Raw genomic sequence first — 27733 nt, forward strand, 5'->3', positions numbered from 1 at the left:
CGCCAACAATCGAAAGCAGTTCCCACTTCGCGCAGCCTCTGCAGACGCTCCACTCGCCATGCGCTCTCGACGTGTATTACTACGCGTGACGTCATCCGATTACTGACGCCGCGCGCATGTCGGTTCAATTCACTGAATATCCGGTAAAACTGTAGAAACAAAAATATCGGCGTATCTATCAGACCGTTTTCCTCTTAATTACGATAAGCGAGGAATTCTTAATATATATTTCATTCATACGTCATAAAATCGATGACGTCTTGGTCTTATCGGAATAGGGAACTAGATGCGAAAAACGCGGAATAAAAGAGAAATTCTTTAACAAATACTTCGACCTTTTCCATCATACATGTTTCCATTTTTTTATTTAAAGTAATTTCAGTAATAAGCTCTTCTCATGTTTTACGAAAATTGATTTTATTTTTTATAACGGAAGTATAATAAAGGTCATGGATGTTAATGATTTCGCGCGCGTCAGAATGAAAAGCAAACTATAAAACGAAGCAGAATAACATTCCAATGTATTCCATTATAGCATGCGAGATATCAAATGACGGCTTTTGGTAATGGTAGGTAAATGGACCGATCGTTGGATAGTAATGAAATATTCAATGCTAGATATTACCCGTTCAAGATCGTATTTAATTTGTTACAATAAGTCAATACAATTTGTTTGATGGAACAAAAAGAAAACTACAGTTATTTATCGTATAAATAATTGCACCATATCCTTTTTTGTGCGACCAACGGGTATTACATAGGAGATGCCAAAAGGCAATTATGTGAATGCTACGAAGATATTTTCTCGATTTTTTGTAGCGAAGCATTTTGTATTTATCGTTCCACACGAATAGCTAATGTACAAGCACTATATAATTCAAACATCTGTTCTATCCGTCTTATTGTATTTTCTTTAAATTATTTATTTTTATAGTTAATTTGTATTTATATGTATACAGATATATCCGATTATAATCAACTATTAAAATTATAATACAGCCAAATACTTAATTATAACAATCATTGTAGACATTGGTTGCAAGCTAGATGTTCCGTTGAATGCGATCCTATACAGACTGAAATATATAGTTGTCAATATACAAATACTATGAACGGAACAACTGTATGATGTGCTCATAAGAGGGATATACAATGGGTTTTATTAATTATCATATGTACATACGAGCATACATACATACATGCACACATACGTACGTACGTACATACACACATACACACATACATACATACAGACAAACATACATACATACATACATACGTACGTACGTACGTACACAATCGCTCGCGCAGTTTGTACCTGTGTATGGATGTGTGCGTGTCTACATAATGTAGCTTGGAAAAAGGACCTGGGCTTTTAATGAATGTTAATGCTCTGAGTTGAAGCGTTCCCTTAAAAAAGAAGTGAGAAAGAGAAAAGAACTTACTACAACTTATGAGCCTTTAGTGTGACTTTATATTCTCCTTACACTCTTCCCGTAATAATATTGATTATGTTTTGTAACATTAGCTCGACGGAGTGTATAGTAATTAGGCTGGTTAGGTAACCAGTCAATATTTTGTGGAACATTCAAGAGTCTACCTCTGCATGGTAAAATGCAGAATTTTGGAAGCATACTCATTTATACCATCTGCTTCTTCTTTCTTATTTTCACCGTATGTTAAATAGTAACAAATACGCCATTCGAGTAAATCACCGAGATGATGTTTCAACATAGTGAGTTCTCTCATTGCTACGATCACTTTATCCGCAGGAACATTTCTTTTCGTAGCGGTTACAGATTGTCGTATCAACGTAAACGAATGCCACCTCTTATCCAGTTTTTGTGCAAAGGCTAAGACGAGGCAGTCGAATGAACAGTCTGGCCGCACCACACGTATAAATAACCAATATCGTAAAAACATGTTTACCTATTAATATCTACTTTAAATAATTCAATAAGGCTTTAGTTACATTCAACGCGATTATTTCTTACTTATAATTTACTCAGCAATACTATTAAAAATTTAATTTCAATTAATTTTTTTTAAATATCTTCAGCATCGCGTCAAGCATCAAAAATACATTTTACAGTCTATGTAAGTACTTTCCGCGATGGATACGTGATAACCATGTTATCAGAAAGTTATGGAAATTTTCCGAAATTGCTATTACGATCGGCTTCTTAGAACTTATGAATTCAGTTCCATTTTTTAAAAAAAGAGAAATTTAAATATACCTAAATTTGTTTAAAACAAATTATGAATACTGTAATTGCATTAAGCGGGTTCTCGTATTCAAACTTAAACTCCCAATAACTATAGTTTTAATTTCTAATATATTATTAATGTTCTCGTAATAAAAATTATCATTGTTATTGCTATATCAGTTATGAACTGAATTAACAAAATTTTCGCGCATTATTTGCTTATCATCGTATCTGAATTTCTCGTGAATGTATTATGACACATTTAGCTTAATAATGGAACCTAATAAGAAATACAGGAAATTTTTAAGCCTATACAAACATTGTATGCAAAGCGCTAATTGGGCCATATGGATAGTATATGATAATGTTCTTGGTTGTTTAGAAAAGTGGACAAAAGAGAGGGATGCAGCGGCAATATGAACAGACAAAAGGATGTGTAGGAGAATGGAAATAATGATATACTACAAAACGCTCATTTCATGTGTTAGAATGCCAACTTCGACCAGTTCATTGGAAGAAATAACGACTATGCCATGTCCTCTAACAACCCGATTATATCATATCAGCATTTTTTTTCAGAAGCAGTGATTTCTAAATCGGCTATCTTCGCGTAAAACAAATTCAAACATTTCTGCATTGTATATTGGCGGTCACAATATTGATATAATTATATAGTAAGCTAAAATATGTTTGGACATCGTGACCAATCACCTTTACTCTTACATTCCCAGTATTCACCACCGTATACATAGCACAGACTGTCCGTGTAAGGATCCTGCTCTTTCTTAAACCATAAAGGTTCGTAAGTTTCATATGGTAAACCTAATATAAATTAAATTTTCAATTATAAAATATCTCAATATTAAATAATTCTACCTTAAATTATTTTAGAAAATATATTTTTAGAATACCTTGAACGGCCGCTTTTTCAGCTTCGTGTTCCCTTGCACGTCGAACAGCTCTTTGTTTTTCTTCTAATCGAAGTTTTTCCGCATTCGCTTTGTCCCATTCACCATTTTCCATTAATCTTTGATCAGGCCTAAATCGAGAATCTGTTGGAGCTATACCTTCCTCAGGCTCATTAAGTTGACACGCTAATTCGGTGAAATTATAATACTTTTCGCTATCTTCACTGTGATAGTAGAAATATTATAATGCATGAAAATGTATGAGCTTTCTTCTTTAACATAAACCTTAATTTAATAAAATACTTACGATGGCATACGACGCTTCCATGCGAGTATGTAAGGCCCTGTTTTGTATACTGGATTGTCTGGTGTACCAGACGTACTGATAACAGGAGCGATTTCTATCTTCGAGTCCCACGTACCTTGTACTACCCATTTAACTTCATTACTTGAGTTCATGACTACCCCTTTTACTTTACGCTGACTATCTCTCGAAAAGTATGAATAGGGCGTGTATTTCAAATGGCACTTGATACCTTGTTTGTGATTCACAATATCTGTATCACCACTTTGATCAACCCATAATTTTCCTACTATAATATTGTGTACCGTAGTAGTAACTTTTCGCCACGTGTAGTGATGTGTACCACCTTCCATTTCAAGATGAGCAGTTCCTAACGGTATTACCTATTGAGCCATAACGGGATTAAATGTTGAACGTTTGTTTACAATATTAGAAAAGGTTGCTTCTTTAGTGATTTATAAAGAATACCTGGAGGTATTTCCCACGGAATTTAGATGCCATGGTAAACTCTTGCCAACAACGCCACTTTCGGCCTTCGCAATGTTGCGCTAACATTGGAGGGTGATGAGATACTTGTTCTGAAATCGCACGCCATCCTAGATCATCAATTCGATCGCACTCATACGTTTCACCTAATAAAGGATTAAAAGGCTTGCCAGTTCTGGAAGCAGTTGTGGAATAACTAGATATGGTAAATGCAGCAACATAAGCCATTTGTTCATAGCCATCTGTACATTCTGCTGCCCTGTAAGAGATCAAAATAGATATTTTTTCTTTTTTTTTATACACAATAAAATAAATAAAAATTGAGACAAAATATACCTGTCAAGAATATCTGCATATTCATAATCTTCTGTAAGCCGCTGAAGCATACTAAGCGGCTCAGAAAAATTGACAGGCATTGGAATTTTTGACAAATCTTTGCCAATGCAATTTTTCATAATACTCCATAAATTTAATGGATAATTTGGTTTCTCAGGTACTCTAGTTCTCCGTTTTTGTTTAAGACCTGTTACCCCGGTGCTGCCACTGCTGCCATTGTTAGACTCCCAATTTGTCTGAACGAAATGAATGAAATTACATAAAGATAAATGAAAAGTCAATTTAATTAAAATTTGATAATCAAATGGTAAGCAAAATTCACTTACATTGTCCAGATTGTCAGTATTTGCAGCAGTGGTAGGAGTTACTACTGTAGAATCGGTCACAATGCGAAAGGAATTTGTGGTAGCTGTATCTGACAAAGGCAAAGGTGTCTGATCTCCTTCTGAACTAGAGCCATCGTCACTACCTTGAGAATCAGTTCGATCTCTTGAATTATTCGCTTGGACACCGGGTATACTCAAAGTAAAAGTATCAGATTCTTGTGCATCATAAAACTCAACGTTATCTTCTTCGTCTTCTGATGGGGAAGTTGTGACTGTTGTATCTACAAAGATAACCAAAATTTTGCTTAGTTTGACTGAATGGTTAATTAAATAAGTAGCGGTAAACGTATATATGCAAAGCTAAATGAGATTTAGTCAATCAATAAAACAGAGAGAGAGTTATTCAATTACAATCTTACAGTAAACTTTATAATTGAAAATGGAGATAAACCTTTATATATCATGACTCATATTCCTTGTTAGAATTAGAGATAAAACGCGAATACATAAACATAAAATACAATTAAAGCTATTATTAAGATTACGCAATGGAACACATTTCGCGCCAACGAAAAGTGTAACACAAAGTGAGAAATTTATTGAACCTATATAACCGCGCATGCCACTGCTCAAATTTATTTCACTTTACTTCTCTGCTTTGAAATAATTCTTCAACCCCTCCCCTGTTCTTATTATTTGTATCACTCCCCTTCCTAACCGATTGAATCGTGGTATGACAACTGGCTGTTGCCATTAAGTTGTACCGTCCTCTACCCCCTCCAAACTCGGTCCACACCTGCAGTACTGGTTAAAGTAACGAATAATGAATCACTAAAGATGCTCGTACACTGTGATTTTTTTTATAGGCAACTATAATGTACCACCCATTAGGTTATGCTACGTTCGAGAATAAGTTCGGCGCTCTTATATATTTTGGCCCTTGCTATCAATTTGATTGAAGCTGCGGACCGTTCTAAACCCGTTGATGATAAACTTCTTTCGCCCCGTTTAACTATCAGTTTAGCATCTTTCCACTGATCCTCTCGTCGCACAATCGTCGATGATTTCGACGCTCGATTCAGCTTTATCACATCGAATTTAATGGTAAAGTCGCGAAAAAAAGCTGTCAAAAAAATATTCACATAAAACGGAAATTTGCAAGGCCATCTGAGTCTGATGAAGTACTAAACTTGGGAGAAATGAAAGCACACCCGTGCATGTGTATATTATGTATATATATCTCTAGATGTATATATATATATGTACATATAAGCCTTGTATACATTACTGTAATATGCCATACAATATATGTAGTAGAATATAGAATGTACTGCACGTCTTGCATGCATAGACTTTAGGCTGCGTAAGTCGCGACACCGTTCAAAGCAAATAGAGTTTCACGACTGCCATCTGGTTAAAGAACGATAAGGCACTCGAAGGCGCGAAAAATCAAATTCACGTGCTACACAGCTAAGCGTATGATCAAACAGTCGGTATATTAAGTAAGATGAAACTATGCAGCTGTGCACTATTATCTAATGAATACAGCATCTCACACTCGGTAGATACACACTTATGTGACCATGTGTATTTAACATACATTTCTATTAGAATCTCAGGTCAATGTTACAGAGTTAAAAGGCCTATAGCACAATCAGAGTATTGTGTTGCGTACAATGTACAAAGGTAAAAGCTCGGCACAGTGTGGAAAATGAACGAACACTCGAGTCCGTCTTTCTTAGCATCGTTACACGCAACGACTGTTCGCAAACGCAACACTTGCATCAAAATATTAATTACAGCATTAGCAATTGCGTTAATATAAAAAAAGAAATTATTACGCGAAGCTCTGTGTCCCCCTGCTGGAGCTGCCGAGGGTAGGGCATGTTGCGCAGCCTCTTCCAAGTGAGAATGTTGCCTGGCCAATTGCTCGACCATTTTTTCTATTCTCACTTTCTGGTCACGCTCGTGCTGCAGCATCTTCTTCCATTTTGGTTCCTGCTGCTGCGCTAGTTGCAAGTAGTCGTGACTTGCCTGAAATCAGAATTAGTTCTCTATGTGACTTTATAAATATACATATACTTTCAAAATCAATATCTTTAATATAATATTCAGATTTTTATAACTTTATAAATTTAATGGAAATAGAAATAAATATTTGGTTGTATTCTATAAACCAATAACATAAGCAACTACACTAATAAATTAAAAACTGCTTAGAAATATTAATTAGCACATAAGAAGGAGTCTTTTGAACCTAATATTTAGCGACAAAGCTGCACGGTTGCTACGCGCAGCGAATGAGCTAATTTTATACATCGTTGGCCAGAAATTTTCATCTGTATATTAGTCTTAACGATGGCCTTTCAACTTACATTAACCATAGCACCGGCCGCGATGCGAAAGAGCGTGGCTCGTTCACTGACTGTCTTGACTTTCGCAGCTAGCTCAGGCGACGGGGGCTCCAACGTTTCGAGCTCGTTTAAAACTCGCTGAAGCATAGTCCCTTTCTTTATCAGTAAATCATTACAGGCCTGCAAGTTTTCTAAGCGCTGCGATAAGTCCTTCACAGTAACTTGTTCTGGTTTTTGGCTATCATTATCCTGAAATTCTTCCTCCTCTTCTTCTGAAACAAATTTTACTTTACATAACGTAACTGTTTTAACGTCCTCTAAGAGCAATTTAACTCTCGTTCAACTCAATATTTTATTAAAGACAACGGAGAATCTTTTATTGTCTATGATACTTCAACAAAAGAGAACGTGACTATAATTCAATATCGTCTTCTACAATTACATATGATTCAGTATCATTTATTAAATTGCGAAATCAATTTCTTTTGAGTTAAAGGATGAAGATAAAATAGATAGACAAAGATATCTGTGTACAAATATATAAGTATTTGAATGTATTATCTGTTAATGAAAAGGAAATGTTGTGTAACAACAGAGATCGATAACAAAGGAAAACACAAGTAAATGTAGTTGTAAATGTAGATCAAGACGTGTTTGCTTTTCTTTTCGTTTCGCTTATCATCCAGACTTCCCCGTGCGTTATCTTTTATTGAAATACTTTATTTGTGTAGAAAAAATTATGTATTCAAGAAAGCAAATTTATAAATTTATAATAATACAATTTCAATGGAGATACCAATTATTATGCTCTAAAGATTGATGATCTTTTTAGTAATATTATAAATTGTATGGTAGGAACGATCATTATATCATTGGTATATTAAGAATATTTAGCAAATAACTTGTAAAATTCACAACTGCAAAAAATGAAATTCATTATAAAAGTGAAATATTATGATCAGTATTCCATTTTGAATATTTATGCATTCTGTGCATTTTTAAGTATTCCACAGACGCATAAAAATTCCGCAGTCTAACCGTTAGTTAACAGATACTGCAGGGACGACCAGTTTCCATAAAGAATATTTGAGCGTATCCTTAAATGTTTTAGATAAAAAAATAGCATTGAAAAAATATAAATCTACTTTATGTCTAATTCTAAATTACAATTAAGATTTTCATGATTACATAATTGTATCTCGCGTCGATTAAATCGTCATTTATCTTCGTGAAAAACTACCAGGCTGTCAATTGCGTAAATGTTAGAAGAGTTACTATGGACAATTGCCTTTAATGCTATTTCATACGGTTCGCAAACTGTTAATAGATTCATTGATTCTTCAAATAGCAAATGTTTCCTACTCAGTATCAGTAGCCAGTAAATCATAAGAGAGAAAAAATCAGTCGGAATCATGCGACTCTAAATCAAAATCGTGCATCGTCTATCAAAGTTATATATAATTACTCGATTATATATTGACGATCGACCGATATCGTCTGCAAACCTAATATTCGCAATAAGAGACACCTACTGTTCAATCAGTCTAATAAATACGACCATCGTCGTCCTTTAACGATTAAAATTAGATTTCCTGTGGAATTCAAAGTTAAAGAGAGCGTGATAAATTCCATTTTTAGAAATAACGAAGTCACCTCTCTTTTCAGACGACTGAGCTTCTTCATTTCCTCGTTTGTTAGAAGATCAAGACGGAGAACTGTTTTGAAGAGTGTTTACAGCCCCATGAATCGTTCGTTTACAGAAATGAAAAGCGACGTTGTTGCTAACATCACTTGAACTACATTTCTGCATAATTTAACATTTTTCAGCTGCTGAACTTTCCCTGTTAGTTCCAAGTTCCAGCCCAATTTAGCCCTTTTTCAGTTACAGTAACTTGCAGAAATATTTAAACAATTATATTTTTTACAAATAAATTATGCGTATCTAATTATGTACGAAAAAATTATGCAGAAAACGTCTTGAAATTTCCTTCACACCGCAATAAAATACGACTATCATGATTGTAGCGATAAATTGTACGTAGAAATGTACACATAAGTTACAAAGAACTCAATGTTTTGCAGAGATCGCAAAAGTATTTAAACATTCAATTATCCAGTATATTCATAAACCTGAATATTCAGTGAGACTATCTTTAACACTTATTGTACAATGGCTATTCATACCGTGTACCAACTATTTACTGAATTTATGTTTGCAATAGATGTCTTGCAACTTCTATATACATTACCAGATCGGTTTCAAATTTTACCACTATAATTATAATAGTAATATTTCATTACAGTATTAACGAGATTCCAAAATGTGTCGTATACAATTTTCTCTGATAAGTGTTGAAATATTTTGACGAGCTACTGTAGATACATAATCGACAAAGATTGACGATTGATTCTCTCTCTCCCCCTGACCCTCTCTCTCTCTCTCTTTCTCTCTCTGGTGAACGCCTGATAGAAAATGGATGATATTTCGTTGATACAGACCAGATTCCATCGCCTGGATGGCCTTGGCCTTCGCCAACTCGAGGGCCGTGACCCATTGCTGACGTTCTACCTCTGTCGCCGCCTTGATATGGAAGGTTTGCGTGCCACCGTTGCTCACAACGAACGTGCAAGCGTCGACGGTGTGTATTAAGGCCCCATGCAAGGATATCGTGCCGCGGCACGTGTGCGACATCTCCGTGGGATTTCTAAACAGAGAAGGAAAATAGCGACAGTTCCCCGGACATATTCTTCAATCGATTGAGAACCGAATGACACAGAGAAAGACAGACGTGAGTTTGCAAAATTAGTCCGTTTGCTGCGTCTAATGCAAGCCTGAGGTTTATCCAAGCCAAAAATAAAACACTTTTGATTCGCCCCAGAAATGATTACACGTAATTAGATTATACGCAGGCACGAGGTTGTACATGTTACCGTGAAAGTAATTAATCCTTCCGACTCTCTCTCTCTCTCTCTCATTCTCTGTCTATCTCGGAAAACTTGGTCCTGTCTTGAGCAAAAATTTAGATCTGTTACAATAAATAAGATAATCAAATAATTTGTAGCTTATGAGATTTATTTTTGTAACGTTGTACCTTTTTAATTATCAACTTGCGACTTGTCAAATTTTAATAATAATATTAGTTCAACTGTACAAGAAGGCTCTGATATTTGTTCAGTTAGACGCGTGATCGTTTTACTGTGAACTTCAGCTGAAACGAGGCGACAGAGTACGCTTAACTCTACAGTAACACGAAACTTGTACAAATAAAATCTCTTTAGTCAGGTTGGTGTATATAAAATTTGGTTTCTTCGAAATTAGACTTTAATAGGCCAGTAAATCTAGTTTATGGCCTTATTGAGGTTTTATTTGAACAAAGGAAATTTTATATCCACCAACCTCATCTTACTAAAATTCCACTATTAACGCAAACATTTCTTTCGTTCGCTAGGTTCTATCTGATGACTAACCGTAACTCCTTGCAGGGATTCTATGAAACCGCAAGAGATTTCTATAGAACCATGCTATGGGACCATCTATCTATTATATAGAATTATCAAACTAGATACTTTCACCGTAACATGTACAGCGTAGCAAACGAGATGAACACACGACAGTCTGTGTTAATCTGTGGCACTATAGTGTGAATACTCAAAGAGCTTTGAAAACGAAGTTCGTGTAAATAAAATTAGTAGGAGGTCGATTAACTCTTTTTCCAAGCAGTCCCGTTACCATTTGTCCGACTATGACACCACCATATTTTCTTACACACAATCTACAAAAAAAGGAACCCAATGGTGTAATTTGTGTGAAGAGAAAACAAAAAGGAGTACAGGAAAAAAAAAATAAAGAAAGAAAGAATGTACAATGCTCAATAGCCGACCTGATGATTGAAAGAAGGGGAACAGATAGCTCGCGGATCATGTCATGCACTTTAGGGTCAGTGGAATTAAATCTAACACGCAAGGGATCGAGACTTTGTACACGATGAAAGAATAATCATACTCATGCTAACGCGTTCAGAAATTATTATTGCATATTGTCCGCATAGACCACAGGCATTCGCGCAAAATTTGTTTCTTCTGGTTTTTTGATTTTCTTCCTCCTTCCACCTATTATGATAAAAATTTGTAGAACTCGTCATTGTATTTCGAAACTATTTGACAGTAAGTAAGTAATCTTAACTATGTGTTTTATTGCAGTGTGAGGTACATGTACTTATATGATTCAAATCTATCGATTGTAGAGGATTCGTATGTGTATTCGATGGGCGAGGGAAGTGCGGGTATATAAAACGTACGAACATAAATTGTGCGCATAAGTAAAACATCGAAAAGGCAGAACAAGGAATAAAAAATACATATCCATAAAAATAATCGCATCTCATCGTTTTATTGTCGTTCTGTTGCACATTGTTCCAAGCGTAACGAGTAAACGATTAGATAAAATGACTGGGCTAAACACAACAATCTAGTATAAATTGAGAGAAAATTAAAGTGCAAAGTGTATCTTGGAGGATCTGATATATGCTTTTACTGACCGATGATTTTAGACAATTGAACAGTTATCAATGTTATTAAATATTGGCATTTAAATAACAAGGCTACTCTTTAAAAAAAAAAAAAAAACTAAACTTACTTTGCTAATATTAAAGAAGATATTACATCAATAAAAGACTATTACGTCACTGTCTGAATATTACGGAACCAAAAGTAGTAGAATAGGAAGAATAAATTCTGCATACGTTATGTAAAACAGGGAATAAGTTGACCGAGGAAAATTCGCATTAACCGCGTCAATAAGAATTAATCAATGAAATAAATATTTGTTTCCTCTGTTGAAACTATTCGACAAATTAAGATTATCGGTATTCCTTGATACCAGCTCATCTATTCGTGCTATAATTATTTCTTGGAACATTCCCAACGAGCCAGTAAAAGCTTTACACGGTCTGCAAAGACCTTCGGAATACCTCCTCAACAGAACTGGAACTATTAGACAATATAAAGCAGTGTGTGTGTGTTTTATATTTGTGTGTGGTAAACATGTATATATGCACGTATATATGTACACATAGAACATAAAAAATATACAAGTTTTACCACCTTTTTAGAGTAACTGAGATTTAATTAAGAAGAGAGGGGTGGACTGAGGAGAATCGGTCTGTAAAATTAGATCTATGATAAAAGGGTAAGAAATGGACAGGAAGCAAGTAAAATTATTAGGAATATTGACAACGTTGTATTAATAATACGTAGCTCAAATATATATATATATATATATATATATATACACATGTATATACACATATACATATACATATATATAATATGGCAAGGACTGTATAATGAAATGAAAATGAAAACTCGAACATCGTCTTTGTCTGTTTTAATTAAAAAGTTTGATTCAAAGAATAGTCAGGATATTTCGGTTTTTTCGATAATTTTACTTACTCGGAGGCTCTGCCAGCCTTCCGCTTGCGTCGTGTTGATATCTTTGGCCCCCCTGTTGGTTCAGCCCTAAACAGTCCATAAAACAAATAGACCCTATTCACATTGTGTAATATTGTATCGAAGCGATAATTTTTTTTATCTGTTTCGAGAAAAAATTGTATCTCTGTCGCTGTTTATCCACGAATTTTCGCGATATAGCGATGTTCCTTTTCTTTCTTTCATATTTCGTTTCTTGATTACTTTCTCTCTCTCTCTCTCCCTCGCTCCTTCCCTCCCTCTCTCTCTCTCTCTCTCTCTCTCTCACACACACACACTCTCTCATATACACACATACATTCACTTAGTCTCTTTTTCTTTCTATTCTCTCCTGTTTACATAGCAATATAGCCAAAAGTGCAACCATCACGTTCGTGCGTTGCGTGTACACACTTTGTGCGAGAAGCAGTTTCACCGATCACGAAGTTTGAAAAATTCGTGTAAAAATAAAGTTGCAGGACATTCTGTTTTTGCAATTTGGAAAGGCGTTGCAAACTCAAATCACACAACTGTGCCAAGCGGAAAATTAAAAGATGTGGGCATTGCATGTTGTCAGGGAACGCGCATGTTCTAAATATAAAGAAATAGAATAGTGGAATCATCGACATATGCGTTATACTCGTTTAGAACTATCTCACCTGTATCCACAACCGGTAACTGTGAGACCGGGGTGACCTAAGTTTCGTCCGCGAAAATAAAACGTTGCAACACTTTTTACGTGACTAACGATGGTTAAATAATGTTTAGCGATTTTTTTACTCTCCCACATAACTATATACAAAAGTAAACCAAAAATCATTCAACGTAAAGTTTCGCTGTACTGGAAAAAAAGAATAGTAAAAAGGCAAATATGCAATAAATCTTCTCTGATGCGTGTGATATATATAAGCGAGTATGTATGTATGTGGGTGTATGTGTGTGTATATATATATACACACAAAAAATATGGTCCTTGCGACCAGCCACTCTTTCTTTCAATGCTTTTCAACCATTTTAACGTAGATCTCAATGTGTTCTGCGGCATGTACATGCTCAAGGATGTTGCTCAAACTAAAATGGATAAGTATGGAATATGTAAATATGAGTTTTGGACAAAATCATGATTAAGATTCAGTTAAATATACTTGGATAAACCATATCAATAATATCCATGATCCAGCCTTCATTGGCTGCTTACATACATGCAATTTCAAACTGTTAAATGTTTAGTATTGTATTTCACTTGTTGTGTTCTTAAATACCAACTGTTTAAGTCATTGACAGAATCACAAGCATGGTCGAACACTATGTCAGATACGTAATCCAAAGCTGTTCCTTAAACTTTTCAATGCAAGATCTTTTTCTTTGAACCATAATTACACGATGACTTAGTGTCATATTTAAGTTGAAAATCAAATATTTGTACTTATAGCATTACATATATAATACACAAGATGAAAGCATACGCATGCAGCTGTAAACATGCATGTGTTTATAAGCATAACATTATGCTTATATGTTACATTTCATAGAAGTAATAGATTCATTCAAGAAATTTATAACTTTTCTTTGTTTAACTAGAAGTAAAACATTATAAACTAAACTCAATGTGGCTATATTTTCATCTAATATATATATGTAAATAATAAATACCTAATTAAGGTTATATAGCTATGACAGTAATCATTACAATTTCTTTTCAAATTTTACTCCGATATAAGATCAACTTGAAAGTGTGAGATTCTATTAGAAAATATACACACAGTGCTTTGGTAAGTATGTAATAATGAAAAAAAGGGAACAGCTCCGTATTGTATCCAAATAAATTTTGTCTGTCAATAATTGTTATTATGCTGTTGGAAACCACATCACGGGACTGGAACCCGTGTTAAAATAATCACGTTACGAATAGAAATCACATTGATTTTTGGCGTGATTGAACACGCGATTAAAAGTGAAGGTAAACTGAAACGAAAGTAACTGACACATAGAAAACTACCTGTAATACGACAGTAGGCCATTTGACAGGACGAACCATCTTCGTTGATAACCTTTTAAATAATTAGTCCATTTAAAGAGCCAGCCTTTCATCTCCTGTGTACCGTGTTGCGCCTTCGAGTCACCCATTTTTGTATATGTTGTGTGTTCGCACGTGTTTTTCCTGAAATTACAATGCACTCCAATATCTGCGTACACATCACCCGTATCGTACAGCCACCATTTTGGTATTTTTCCAGCCCACAGACTGTACGCTCTTAGATCGAAATTCGTACTTATACACTGTTTGTTAGTCGCAATAACACCAGCAGCGATACCAACAGACTCGAAGAACGTGCCTTAAAAGCACGGTATTTGGATATAGTATGGGTCTCTCCTTTTGCACAGCGTGGTAACCTGCCACGTTCCTTAGTGACGGCGCCTAACCTTTATTACCGAGTCACCTATATAATGTTCGTGTATACGAACACATACAAATTTGATTACGGGTAATCTGTGATTTTGCAAATTTCTTCGATTCGTTCTCCTTCTATCCTTCTCGTTATTTTTCATGAGAAAAGATCGTTTCAGTGTATCACAAACAAATATAATAATCGATAGCTTATGTGATCATAAAGAATCTTTACACGATGAATTTCGAGAGATAAATTGTAATAAATGTTTTTGCAATATGTAGCATATGTTGTCTTTGTTTTCATAGCATTATTTGGACTACATCGAAACTAGGTTGTAAGTTAACGAAAAAAGTTACTAGTTGTTATCGAAACGAGAAAGATCGTATTGGGTCACTGTCATTCTTGACGTTTTCCTATTTGATCTTAAAACGAGAATTCTATACATGTCACATGTGTTAAAGTCATAGTCGACGATGCCAAAGTCAAACAATGGAACATACATATAATTATTTAACGTCATACGGATAGATTTATCACGCGACAGGAATCTAACGAAATTCTTTTTTTACGTACTTTTTAGAACGAACACGCCAACGAAAAGATATTCGTTCTGTCATTTGGCGAAATATGCGTACGTTCTGCTGGAGCGAATTGCCCGAAATGTCATGAAGAAGCACTCAGTACACTCTTCGATTAGATGTTTGATACTGACCATTATCTTCAAATGAAACCAAGCTCTTAATTTATCTGAGCAGATCACACGAGTAAGAAGTGTTCGAGTGCCTCTTCGTTTTACCGTACGAAGAGTATATTACGAATTTCGATGTATTAATAACTAGGTAGTCACCTCACGTATTCGTAGTGTATATATACGAAACACAGAAATGCGAAAACTTCAATCGACTACATGTATTAATCGTTTGATTCAGATAATTTAATGTTTCTTATTTCGATAAGGTTTAATAAGCAAAGTTATGAAAGATAGAGTTCAATGTTATTTTACTTTATCGATAATATGAAAACGAATACCAACGTTACCGACTCAACTCCCGTCATCCGTCATCAAAAACATGCTAAAATCATCACTGTAAATCACAGGGGACGCAAAAATCACTACTTCTTCTCAGTCGGTATTTTAGTACAAATGATACAAATTCTCTTAAGATATTACATACGTGTTATATTTAGTTTATGGTTGTAAATTTTAATTTCATTGAATCAAATCAAAATTTAAAATATTTCTTAATCCGTAATACAAGTTACCTTTCGAGTACCGTTCCCTTACTTCGCATATATATATAATATATATAATATATATATTATATATATAATATATATATTATATATATAATATATATATATATATATATATATATATATATATATATATATATATATATATATATATATATATATATATATATATATATATATATATATATATATATATAATATAAAACAGTTTATGATATGCGTATATATTTCCTCTTTGATATTTCTAATGAGAACTTATTTTTAAAATAAAGCTATTTTTAAGCATTTTTGTTAAGTGTTTTAAGATTCTCATAAATATAACTACCAATATAGTCAAAAATTTAATAAATAAAATGCTAAGTTGTATAGACATATAATTTTCTTACATACATTATCCCCAAGATTTATATGTATATAAATACATATGCTCTACTGACGTAATCTAAATTTTCTTGAAATTATGAAGAAAAAGGTAAAATGTACAATAAAAATCCCCGTTATAACTCAATACTTAAAAATTATTTCATTAATGTAAATTTACGACACTTTCCTTTAAATTAAATATACTCTGTAATTAAAGGGATATAATCATTCTTTCACTATATTATAATATACGAAATATATAACTATTACATAATGAAACACGGTTTCGTGCGCCGACTGTTGCATGTTTCAACGTGAAATTCATTATTGGCAGATAATATTAGAAATTCGTCGAAAATACCTTTTGTACATTTAAAAAAAAAAAGTATTGCTTATTTAAAATAAACGAAACGGATGTACATGCTGCTTGCTACTGCCTTACTATTGCAGATATTAATTTGTTAAAGTTAATGCATTTCGAACACCCAGTAGAGAATCTTGACGCAGGTCTGCGCCTGTCAACCAACAGTTGACCTGTGTAGTTAACTGTGGTAGTTGACCGATCGCGCGCTAATATACTTTTCTCGTGTTTTCGTATTCTCTCGTGACTTTTACTCGTTATCACGGAAATCGTGAATATATGAGGTGATGAGAGAACGTACAAAAGGGCCAAACTTCGGACCGCCCAGGTGAGATGTCTGGGTCTCTAAAATATCGCGTCGAGACATAATCTAGGGTAAGGGAGTAGCAACCTCTTGGGGCCACAGCTAGTCACGTGACCCTTCTGTTTACCAAAATGGTGTACATCTATGTTTTACAAATAATTTTCATTTCTTTCTAATATCTGTTCCATTTACTTATGATACATTCAATGAAATGGCAGTGGAATTGCAGTAAACTTACTGCTAGCGTTAACATCTCGTAAAAGAGCAATCGTAGTTGATATTACACTTGCACCGCGTTTGGTTGTTACAAACGAGTGTAGCGAAAGTTTGAAAGTAGCTGTACGAAAGTGTCTTCCGCGTCTAATATCTCAGTGGTTTTTACTGATGGACGTAAATTATTCTAAGTTATTGCGAGCATTCCGAGCGCGTTTTCTCACGTTGCGATCACTGCCATATTAGTTACATGACTTTTCGAAAACTCATAAAACTCATTGACCTATTGAATTACTATTTTTTTTTTGCGTTCCCATTTTAGATGACTGGACTGCGTATCTTTATGTAATTACCTTGGTAGTAATTTTGACTGTTTTATTTCGTCGTTTAATATCACTGATGTTGTATTTTTGTTTTATTTTTTAAAGGGGGTGACCGAAGTTACACAAGGCCTAATTTCATTACTGACAATGTTGAATGCACAGCGTTGCAGGTACAGCAGCTATGTATTATATGTATTTCTGTTTTGGAGATTTTTATGTTGTAGATGTTAACGCATTATATTTATAGTGATTACAGATGATCTCTGATGTAGGTTAGTGCAGGCAGAAAGCACTTTCAAATAGGACATCTCAATGTCAGAAGGTGTCCTAGCATAGCGTTTCATGCTTTGGCCAGGCATTTTTAAAGATGGCCACGTATCAAATTGACTATCAGTGGTTAGTCTTACAATTAATATTTATTTTAGAATCAAAATATTATTGAGTAATAAACTAAGTAGTACTTGATTGAAGTTAATACTGGTGTTCAACGGTCATTTACCATTTTAGGGCTTATACCATAATGGATTCATCTAGGATATCCACTTTCCTAATATCAATTTTATTGATAGTCTATGGCAGTTTCCGATCTTTAAACATGGAACAGGAAGCTAGAGAAAGAGAAAAAGAAAAGGAACGTGATAATTTATTGACTGGAATTTTGAGTAACAGTAGCACAGCAAATGCAGATGGTGCTAATGGAAGAGTTCAAACACTAAATACAATGCATGCTCTTTGTCTACCTCTTGGTGCTTCCATTTCTCTACTCGTCATGTTTTTCTTTTTTGATAGCATGCAAATGCTTGTAGCAATCTGTACAGCCAGTAAGTTTCATAGAATGATAGATTTTATGATTATTATTATCATTCATATAAAAAATAGCATCTAATCAAGGACATTTATTTTGCAGTCGTAGCTGCAGTTGCGTTGGCATTTCTTCTTTTGCCCATGTGTCAATATATCATTAGACCATGTTCGGATGGTAATAAAATATCCTTTGGTGTTTGTGGAAGGTTTACTGGTGCAGAATTACTTTCATTTTCATTGAGTGTGAGTATAGTATGCATATGGGTACTGACTGGACATTGGCTACTCATGGACGCAATGGGTATGGGACTTTGTGTAGCATTCATTGCATTTATTCGATTACCTAGTCTAAAGGTATCCACCATACTCTTAACTGGATTACTCATTTATGATGTCTTCTGGGTTTTCTTTTCGTCTTATATATTCAACACAAACGTAATGGTTAAGGTAAGTTTCAACAAATTTGCGATAAATGGACGTTTGTATTAAAGTGTTTTATGTATTATTATTTACAGGTAGCAACTAGACCAGCAGATAATCCAGTGAATCTTGTGGCTAGAAGGTTGCACTTAGGCGGTGTAGCAAGAGAAGCACCAAAACTTCCTTTACCTGGGAAATTAGTGTTTCCATCGATGCATCAAGCAGGACATTTTTCAATGTTAGGTCTTGGCGATGTTGTTATGCCAGGCCTGCTGCTTTGCTTCGTTTTACGATATGACGCGTACAAAAAGACTCAATTGTTGCCCGGTGGTTGTGAAACAGGACTTCCACCGCCACGACACATCAATCGCATTAGTTATTTTCATTGTTCACTCATCGGTTATTTTCTTGGTTTACTTACTGCTACTGTAAGCTCTGAGGTGTTCAAAGCTGCACAACCTGCCTTATTGTACCTTGTGCCCTTTACTTTATTGCCATTGCTCACAATGGCATATTTGAAGGTACTTTTACATAGTACTTCTAATTTCTTTTTATGCAAACGACGTAAATTGTAACGAATGTGATATTTACAGGGAGATTTACGTCGAATGTGGAGCGAACCATTCATATCTCAACAACCTTCCAAACACATGGAAGTTTGACAACAGTCATGGGTTTGTGTATATTACACATTATGGGAGGAAAGCTACTAATAGAATCCCATTGTCACTTATTATAACGTCCTTATTTTTATCAATGTCATTTAATGTAAGTAATTTTTTTTACACATGCGTCTTTTAATGCCACAATGCAAATTACGATTTAATACATGGGAAACGTAAAGGTATACTACACTACGACATTGATTTAATATGATATTAAGAATACAATACAAATTACGACAAAGTTTTTTTATTAAAGTGATAGATAAAGCAATTTGCGGAAAGCATATTTAGAATACTGTCTATTATCAATATGTCATTGGTATTCATTTTGTGTCTTAAATTCGATGTTGAGTAAATAAATGAATTACGTCTAATAGATAAAGTAAATGGTAAAGTAATATACCGTTTACTAATTACTCTTTCATGGTTTAGTAAATACGTAAAAACGTGTTCTGAAATTCACTTAAAAAAAACGGATAGGTATCTCTTTCTTTTTTTTAGTTTTACAATGGCTTTACTATACAAATTTTTAATATTTCATAATACACAATTTTTGTATTCCTTCTTTTTTACACTAAAACAATAACACATATACATATTAATAATTTTGCTATAACTCTGTTATAAATGTGTGTGATATTCTTTACGCAGAAAGGTTCTTTTTAATTTATTGTTCAATCAATATCAAACTAATTGTATGTAACGTGTAGTTATGGATAGAGTAATTTAATAATTATTCGACGATTTCCATGAAAATCTAGTGAACGTATGTGTGTAGGTTGTGACTTTCTTTTACTTGGAGCTAGCATTGAACAGAGCATTCTCTACACAAACGTGTATATAAATTTTGGTTTTTATAAACTTAAGAACAAAAATTTACAGTTCGTTATTAGGATAAACAGCAAGCATTTCAACTTGCCAAACATCTTGCTAACTTTGTACAGCACGATGTAAAATTGCAAACAATTTTTAGGGAAATGAAAAGTGGATGTTGTAGAATTTTATTGTCAACAAAAAAAAAAAAAAAAAAAAAATGAGAAAATTGCGTATTTGTGTCTTGATTTTCAAGGACTATTTCGTGATAAGAAAGAAGGATTTATGATGGAAAAATAGAGTGTTTTAACTAAGCTCTTGCTATGGATGGGCACCAGAAAGACTTTATATGTTTATTTAGAAACAAGACTGAAGGAGAGAGGAGAGAGAGAATTGTATGAAAGCCAACATATTTAGAGGTCTCTCAAAAAGATATAATTAATCAATCTTTTTTGTTTAATTTTTCTCAATTTATAATACCATAGATTGATATGATATAACATAATATGATATATAATACAATATTACGCAATGTGTCACAAAGTAAATTAATTGCTTTCATAATTCCTATTATTTACCGTAGATTACGAAGGAATCTAGAATCTAAAAAAAGTTAGTTGTTTACTGTTTGTTTTTATAATACTTTATTCATCACATTCTAAAGATTACGAACGAATTACATATATGTATATTTGAATTTTGGTCTGTGAATATATTTTATGGATAAGAATATTTTAAGGAAAGCGATACGTTTCTTAATCTGTAATGTAATTTGTTTTGCACCTAGAATGGTATAATATGATGATAGGTGCAGTATATCATTGGGTACAGAAATACAATATCTTGTACACCTGTATATTGAGATAGAAAGTAAACTCTAAACTGTAACGTGGACGAAGGAAAAAAGAAAAGAATATTATACTTGTAATCTTGTTCATTAGAAAAATTTCGATATTTCATTTTTCTTTTAAGTATTTTGTCCTTACTTTTATAAGGTTAATAGATTAATGTTAAATTAATATAGATTAATGTACAAACACTAATAATTCTAAACTTTAAAAAAAAGAACAAAAGATTATTTGCATATGTGATTGTTTTTATTTTTTTCTCTTGCTTGTGTTAACGTGGATGAAAGGAATTTAAGCAATTTATACGATATATTAAATATTACACTGATAAAAATACTCCTTTTTATACAATCTAATTAGTTTTTGTATAAAATTGTGATTCTTCCTATACTTTATTCGTTTACCTGTCCATAGCACAAGCAATTTATTCTTATTCATTACTCGTCTAGATGAAGTAATCTTTGGATGAGTCGTACAGAAGAAATATCTACATATTTCTCTCATAAGATATAAGGATATAAGTGACAAAGTATATTTTAACTACTTCCGTTGTAAACATAAAAGAAGAAGACTTGAGATCATCCATAAACTGGATGCGTTTAACTCCGTTCTATTAAAGTTCAGAAAGCTTAAAACTCATTTTATGGTTTGTTCTTCTTTCTATTTCTTCTTTTTTTTTTCTTCAATATAGGGTTAATGTTTTCATAATGTATATTTTGAGTTCTTTTATTTCATTGAATGTACATACATACTATATTATGTTAACTCTATGCATTAATTTTGTATCATCAATTTTTCGTTCACTTTGTAATCAAAGATGCGATTTATTGAATAAAATTTTGTTTCAACAAATTTAAGTAGTTAGTTAAACATTTTAGTTAAAAAGAAAAAAAACCATGATGTATATCTTTATATAGAGATATCATGCAATAATAAAATGTGTTTCAATGCTTTCGTTATTAGGGCTGCATCAATAAATTACTTTTTCATATAGGGAAATGATTGTATCATGTTCTTGCTTTAATTCTCTTCTTTAATTAGTATTGCTTTTTTTTGTACAAACAGAATTTAACGCATAACAATATAGAAAATATCGGTCGATAAGATTATAACTTAGTTTATGGCGAAAATGAAAGGTGTGTAAAATTATATTTTTTTCTTTTTTATAAACTTACGTAACGAGCCACGTTTTAATTAACGAGAGTCTTCAAGTCTGATGGATTATTTATTTTGACTAGGATAACAAGTTTCAGAATGGGAAGTATGTACATAAATAACAGACTCGACTGTCCTTCAGTTTTCCCACAAACTAAGTGACAAAAAAATGACATATATTATATATATTATATATATACATATTAGTGATACGATGTATGAAATAAAAAGCAAGGTAAATGAGAAAAATACATTTAAAAGAAGAAATCGGGAATTATAAGTCATAAATAGAATATAATTAAATGCTAAAATAATATAGCTAATATACTTATAAGAGCACTTTGCTTGTACTGTTGCAATTCTCGACTTGCATGTGTACAGCTATGTACATTTTTATATATAATAAAAAAACACGATCGCGCCTCGCGCGTGTTCGCGTTAAATAAGTAAAGTTATTGAATAAACTTACGTGTGTTCTTTTTTCATCACTGTTTACGTGTATTCGGATATATATCATTAAGTACAATTACGATACTACGGAATGAAACGCGAGTAAATAACGTACAGTCTGGGGCATATTTTAGGAGGCAAGGACTCAACGATCAATGAACGTCAATGGCAATCTTTTACAGAATCGTCATACGCTGCTCTGTCTCATCGTCACGTTATCTAAATTTCTCTTGATGCTCTCCAGCTCGTTCATATCAGATACCGAGGACTCGCATTTGTATACAACTAACGAATGATAGAAGTGAACGGCGAAGGCAATGAACACTATAAGGACCGGGATAACTATAATCGTACTGGCAGTGGCGGCTGTGAACGAGTAATCCCAGAATTTCACCCAGCACAGTATAGCCACCTCCACTAAGAACAGAAATAATCCTAACACCGTAGAAAATGCCCAAGCCAACTCGATGAAGCCGCGCATTCTCTCATGAGGAGATTCCGTGACAAGCCGAGATACCTGAAGTTTACTGATGGCCTCGATATTGGGCAATAAATACGTGCTTATCATTAAAGCAAAGATGTGTACTGATACTAAGACGGTTGTGCAAACAGCGAACATCACAAACAGCCACTCCGGCACCGCGGTTGGCTCATTTATTTGCAGCTCAACCATAGCTACCTGGAAAGATAAAAAAAAAAGCAAATGAAAGTTACATCGGATTTTATTACCGGCCAATAAAAACAAGTATCTTCCGAGAAATGTTGCTGTCAACTGATTTATACGATTTGTACGTGCGATTACGAATGAGATCACAGATTCGACGCTATTTGCGAAACCCATTGTAAAATCAATTATGTCTACGTCAAGCCGAGGTGTATTGTTAAAGAAAGTGATATTTGTCTTATGTAATCATAGACGAGACTGAAGATTACACGGAATTGTCGTCCACTTCTGTCTAATGATTTTCAGGAAACGTTGTGTAACCCGTCGTGGATTTTCTGATTATACAAACACAGATTTTCTTGAAATATTTACTCGCTAGAATGTTCAGTAACACGCATTTTGAAATTTGTTATAATGGAATTCCCCCTTCTGTCGCGAAAATTCACTGATTAAAATCAATACACGTTTCTGTTGTCGGATCGATATCTAATATTTGTGCGCATCGACAATTAGGATCATCAAGGGCCACGTGTGGACGGTTAATAGCGTAATTAATCACCACTGCGTAAACAGTTGTCCGAGGAATTTTAATAGACGATTATATACTACGACGAGATGTGATGCTCACCATAGCGAAACCGCTTAATAATTCTGACGTTGTTGCAGTTGCTTTCAATTTAGCTCTGCTCATGTGAAGTCTCCTCCATGAGAGACCCTCAGGACCATCTTGTTCTTCCGTCTGCTGTGAGGAAGATGTTGGAGGCACAGGTGGCCCCACACACGTACAACAACATGTGTATGGCATATTATTTACCGAGGTATGACTATTTGATAATGGGAAACTACCCATAGATCTCATATCTAAAGCTACATAACGACTATTCCTGTTCCTTGGCGATAGAACTAATTCACTCTGAGACGGGCATAAGGAGGAGTTCTTGGAGTAACAGGGATAACCGGATTCGCTCGCCTGTCTGGGCAAATAAGCCAGAGAAGTCGGCTTGATTCTTTGTGTACCGTAAGACAATTGGATGAGATCAATCTGAGTCGCTTTGCTTGATTTACTGGCTATTTCTTCGGTGCTCCTCTGGATGGAAACCGTGTTGCCCTTGCTATACCTCTCGCCCGATGTTTTTTCGTCCTGTATCAAAATACTGTTCCTGTTTGGAGACTCTTTTTCAGCTAGATTATTGTTCGGCATAATTTCTTATTTATCTTTCGTTTCCTGTTTCGCTAAACTCCCCGTATCGTCTGTTACAAATACTGTTTGCCACCTCGTCGCAAAACCAAGTCAAAGAATCCTTACACAGTTTTCACGAACGTCCATCGTTATCATTGTTTCCTTTCCAATGGATTGAGTCACAGCAACGTGCATACATTTACACAATCACCGCGCGACTACCGTGCATTTCAGTTCTTCCACCGCATTCCATATCTGTTGCCCGATCACCGCCGAATTTAGGATTCTTTCTGCAATCAGCGAATTAAACGAAACGTAGAGAGCCCATATCGAATCGAACGATCACTTGTCGATACCATACTATGTACTCTCACGACACTGAACTGTTAATTACATCCGTTCCGGGTGGCAGGCGCGCACACATTTCCCAAGACATTATTTAGAAAGCCATTAATGCGCAAACGGAGCGGTGCTCGTTTCGCAGGGCGAGCAGGACCAGGGAGCAAGCAGCCGCGAGTCTCTATGGTCGAATACATACTAATCGAAACGCGGCGGTTGCATCGCCGTTCAAGCACACATGACGTATTCGTCTGAATCATAACAATAGTATTAATTGCCTCGGAACCATATCGGCTACATAATAACCGGCTACACGGCCTTAACATACGTGAGCTCGCTCTGTGTCTTGTACGTCTCTACTTTCTCACGTGTCTCCACTGAGAGATGCGACTACGGGCAATGACGCTTGTTTTTTACCGTCGCAATGGTGATACGGTAAGCGAGGGAGTATCTGGCCAGGTATCGAGACGCCACCGTGTACCACCGGCACAACAATGTAATTAATCACGCCGCAAAAAGGGAAATCCCTCCTCTTAATTGTCACGTAGCGCGCAGTTGACCACTCATTTTATATCTTATTTTTAAATGGAAGTTTATTTGTTTCGATCATCAGGGTGATTTGTTTTCTGTTCAATCATCCTCTCCTTGACACAATTAAAAGTTATTCGACGTAGAGGCGTACATGTAAATAGTTCGAGTGATTTACAATTAGAAATATTGGTTCGTTCGAGCGATAATTAATTATATAACTCACTTTGGATATTTATATATAGCCGCGGTACGATCAAAGAATATACAAGAAAATCTTACGGTACTCGATTTTACTGTTAGAATTTTCCTATAACGAAAAAATATTTCAGAGGAATTTTAAAATTCGTTGGAATCAATTATATGAGATGTGCATTTTATGCTTGCAAATGGCACGACGTATATTTTTCGCGTGTTTGTATGCAGATAAGTGATGTATTATAAAAGTGGATTCACAGAAACGCGAGGCAACCGAGAATCACCGTGGAAAATCCACTTTCGATCCTGACTACACGGCGAAGGATGAGACGGGAACTTTATTTATGAAAGGCTATTCTTGAGGAAACGCATACGAACCGATACGATCGTCATTGAGTTGTGAACGAACGACAGCTGATATCAATCAGGCTACGAAGTGCATTAATTGTATTTTCAATTTCCATATCATTCAAATAAAAGGTCGTTTATACCAATTGACCATTTTACACAGTTCAAAATTATTCCATGGTTACTATGCATTTCTTTATTTGTATTCTGTGCAGCAGGTGAACGACGATGCAAGACAGGTTTCAAGGAGTCGTGCGTAAATTTGTGCCATCGACGATTTACAAGAAAAGTTTTATCTATTCATGGCCTCATTTGCATAATTGTACGCTCAAAGTTAGCGTGAACTAGACGAGCTGGAAAAACCTAATTGGATTATTTTTATTTTTTTCGAAAGGATCAATATATTTCTAAATATATTTTAAGAAATGATTATTGAATATATTTATTTGTCGATGAGGAAATAGTGTTTGTAATTAAAAGATGTAAGGTTGCATATATTTCAAAGTTAGCGAGAACTAATCGAGTTGGAAGAATCCTGATTAGATTATTTTCACTTTCTATGCGAGGTTTAATATCTTTATCAATATCTTTCTACAAATACTTTTCGAATTTTTTTGAAGATAAAAGAATGATGTTTATAAGTAAGAGAAATAAGATTGGAGATTTATATTATCTTGAGTCAACTGTTTCTAGGAAGGTTTACGGAGCCGAGACTGAGGCCTGAATAAAAGGAGAATAATGATAGACGGAGCAATTTTTTCTTATTTCACGCACCGAACTTTCACAGCTAAACAGGTTTTATACTACTGTCAAATTAAGATCCAGCAGGTATATTTTCGGTTCTATCCATGACAAAAACTTAAAGTATACAATTAACGTTATAACGTCATGTCTCTTATACAGGATGTTCATGCAGATATTTCTATTGTAGTAAAAATGACAATGCATAATTTTTGATTGATGACTGTAATTTGCGAAGAATGTTGTTATTTCCGACTTTTTCTTATTTTAAAATATCGATGAAAGATAATGTTAAGAAATTACTCAAATCCCAGTTTTTTACAAAATAAAATTACAATTAATTCATAGAATGAATAATTTTTTTGAGTTTACAGCGAGATAACATAATTCTTTTGCAGTCTTGCGAGTGTGGTTGCATTTTCTAAGGCGCCAGTGATGTGTATTATTGCGCATTTAACAACACGTGTTTTCTTTACACTTGTCAGATACTTATACATTCTCAAAGTATTCTAAAGTTGCCAAATTATATTTATAATACTATAAAAATATATTATCTCTGAACCAAAAGTTCTATTTGAAGGCTTCGTCAAAAGTTTACGAAGCTGTAAGACGATATTTTGTATTTTTAAACTACTGTGAATCAAATCAAAAATATTCAAAGAGCTAATTATTCATTAAACTGGGACCATCTTTAACATTTATTATACATTTAAGATGGCTATTCATACTGCGTACTAATTTTTTATTAGATATATGTTTGCAATAAATATTTTGTAACTCTTATATACATTTTCAGATTGGTTCCAAATTTTACCAATTATAGTTATAACAATCGTGTTTCATTACAGTGTTAATGAAATTTCAAAATATTTTATACATCACACATACACACACACATATATATATATAAGTTTTCTATCATCACTATTCAAATACTTTTGCGAACTACTTTATTTAAGATGAATTTCCAATTTTTTATAAG

The 27733-nt window shown here is 34.1% G+C and overlaps 3 protein-coding genes across 17 annotated transcripts; 1 reads left to right on the plus strand and 2 right to left on the minus strand.

The window, feature by feature from the left end:
* Positions 1-15791, minus strand: LOC126873899 (oxysterol-binding protein 1). Of its 10 annotated transcripts, none has more exons than XM_050635239.1 (13): positions 15354-15500; positions 14387-14548; positions 12373-12438; positions 9421-9626; positions 6943-7193; positions 6409-6601; positions 4568-4848; positions 4242-4477; positions 3888-4164; positions 3423-3802; positions 3119-3339; positions 2919-3029; positions 1-149 (listed from the first exon to the last, which is right to left on the minus strand). In XM_050635239.1, exons 1-13 carry the CDS (start codon positions 15395-15397, stop codon positions 130-132), a joined length of 2448 nt encoding a protein of 815 aa, XP_050491196.1. In that variant the 5' UTR covers positions 15398-15500; the 3' UTR covers positions 1-129. The 10 variants fall into 10 exon arrangements, with proteins under 10 accessions (XP_050491196.1, XP_050491192.1, XP_050491191.1 ...); XM_050635235.1 differs by lacking the exon at positions 1-149 and adding an exon at positions 622-1076 and having other exon boundaries at positions 6943-7190; XM_050635234.1 differs by lacking the exon at positions 1-149 and adding an exon at positions 622-1076.
* Positions 15792-16717: 926 nt separating this feature from the next.
* Positions 16718-22788, plus strand: LOC126873870 (signal peptide peptidase-like 3). Of its 6 annotated transcripts, none has more exons than XM_050635195.1 (7): positions 16718-17133; positions 17704-17768; positions 17871-17994; positions 18106-18419; positions 18506-18849; positions 18918-19343; positions 19416-22788. In XM_050635195.1, the coding sequence occupies exons 3-7, from the start codon at positions 17966-17968 to the stop codon at positions 19482-19484; spliced, it is 1182 nt and encodes a 393-aa protein (XP_050491152.1). In that variant the 5' UTR covers positions 16718-17133; positions 17704-17768; positions 17871-17965; the 3' UTR covers positions 19485-22788. The 6 variants fall into 6 exon arrangements, with proteins under 6 accessions (XP_050491152.1, XP_050491153.1, XP_050491148.1 ...); XM_050635196.1 differs by having other exon boundaries at positions 16718-17086; XM_050635191.1 differs by having other exon boundaries at positions 16719-17133; positions 17846-17994.
* On the minus strand, positions 20502-27681 carry LOC126873871 (calcium release-activated calcium channel protein 1-like). Its single transcript, XM_050635197.1, has 3 exons — positions 24982-27681; positions 24046-24887; positions 20502-23432 (listed from the first exon to the last, which is right to left on the minus strand). The coding sequence occupies exons 2-3, from the start codon at positions 24616-24618 to the stop codon at positions 22941-22943; spliced, it is 1065 nt and encodes a 354-aa protein (XP_050491154.1). The 5' UTR covers positions 24619-24887; positions 24982-27681; the 3' UTR covers positions 20502-22940.
* Positions 27682-27733: the final 52 nt, after the last annotated feature.

Source organism: Bombus huntii, chromosome 15 (assembly GCF_024542735.1).
Source record: "Bombus huntii isolate Logan2020A chromosome 15, iyBomHunt1.1, whole genome shotgun sequence".
In the NCBI taxonomy this organism is placed as follows: domain Eukaryota; kingdom Metazoa; phylum Arthropoda; class Insecta; order Hymenoptera; family Apidae; genus Bombus; species Bombus huntii.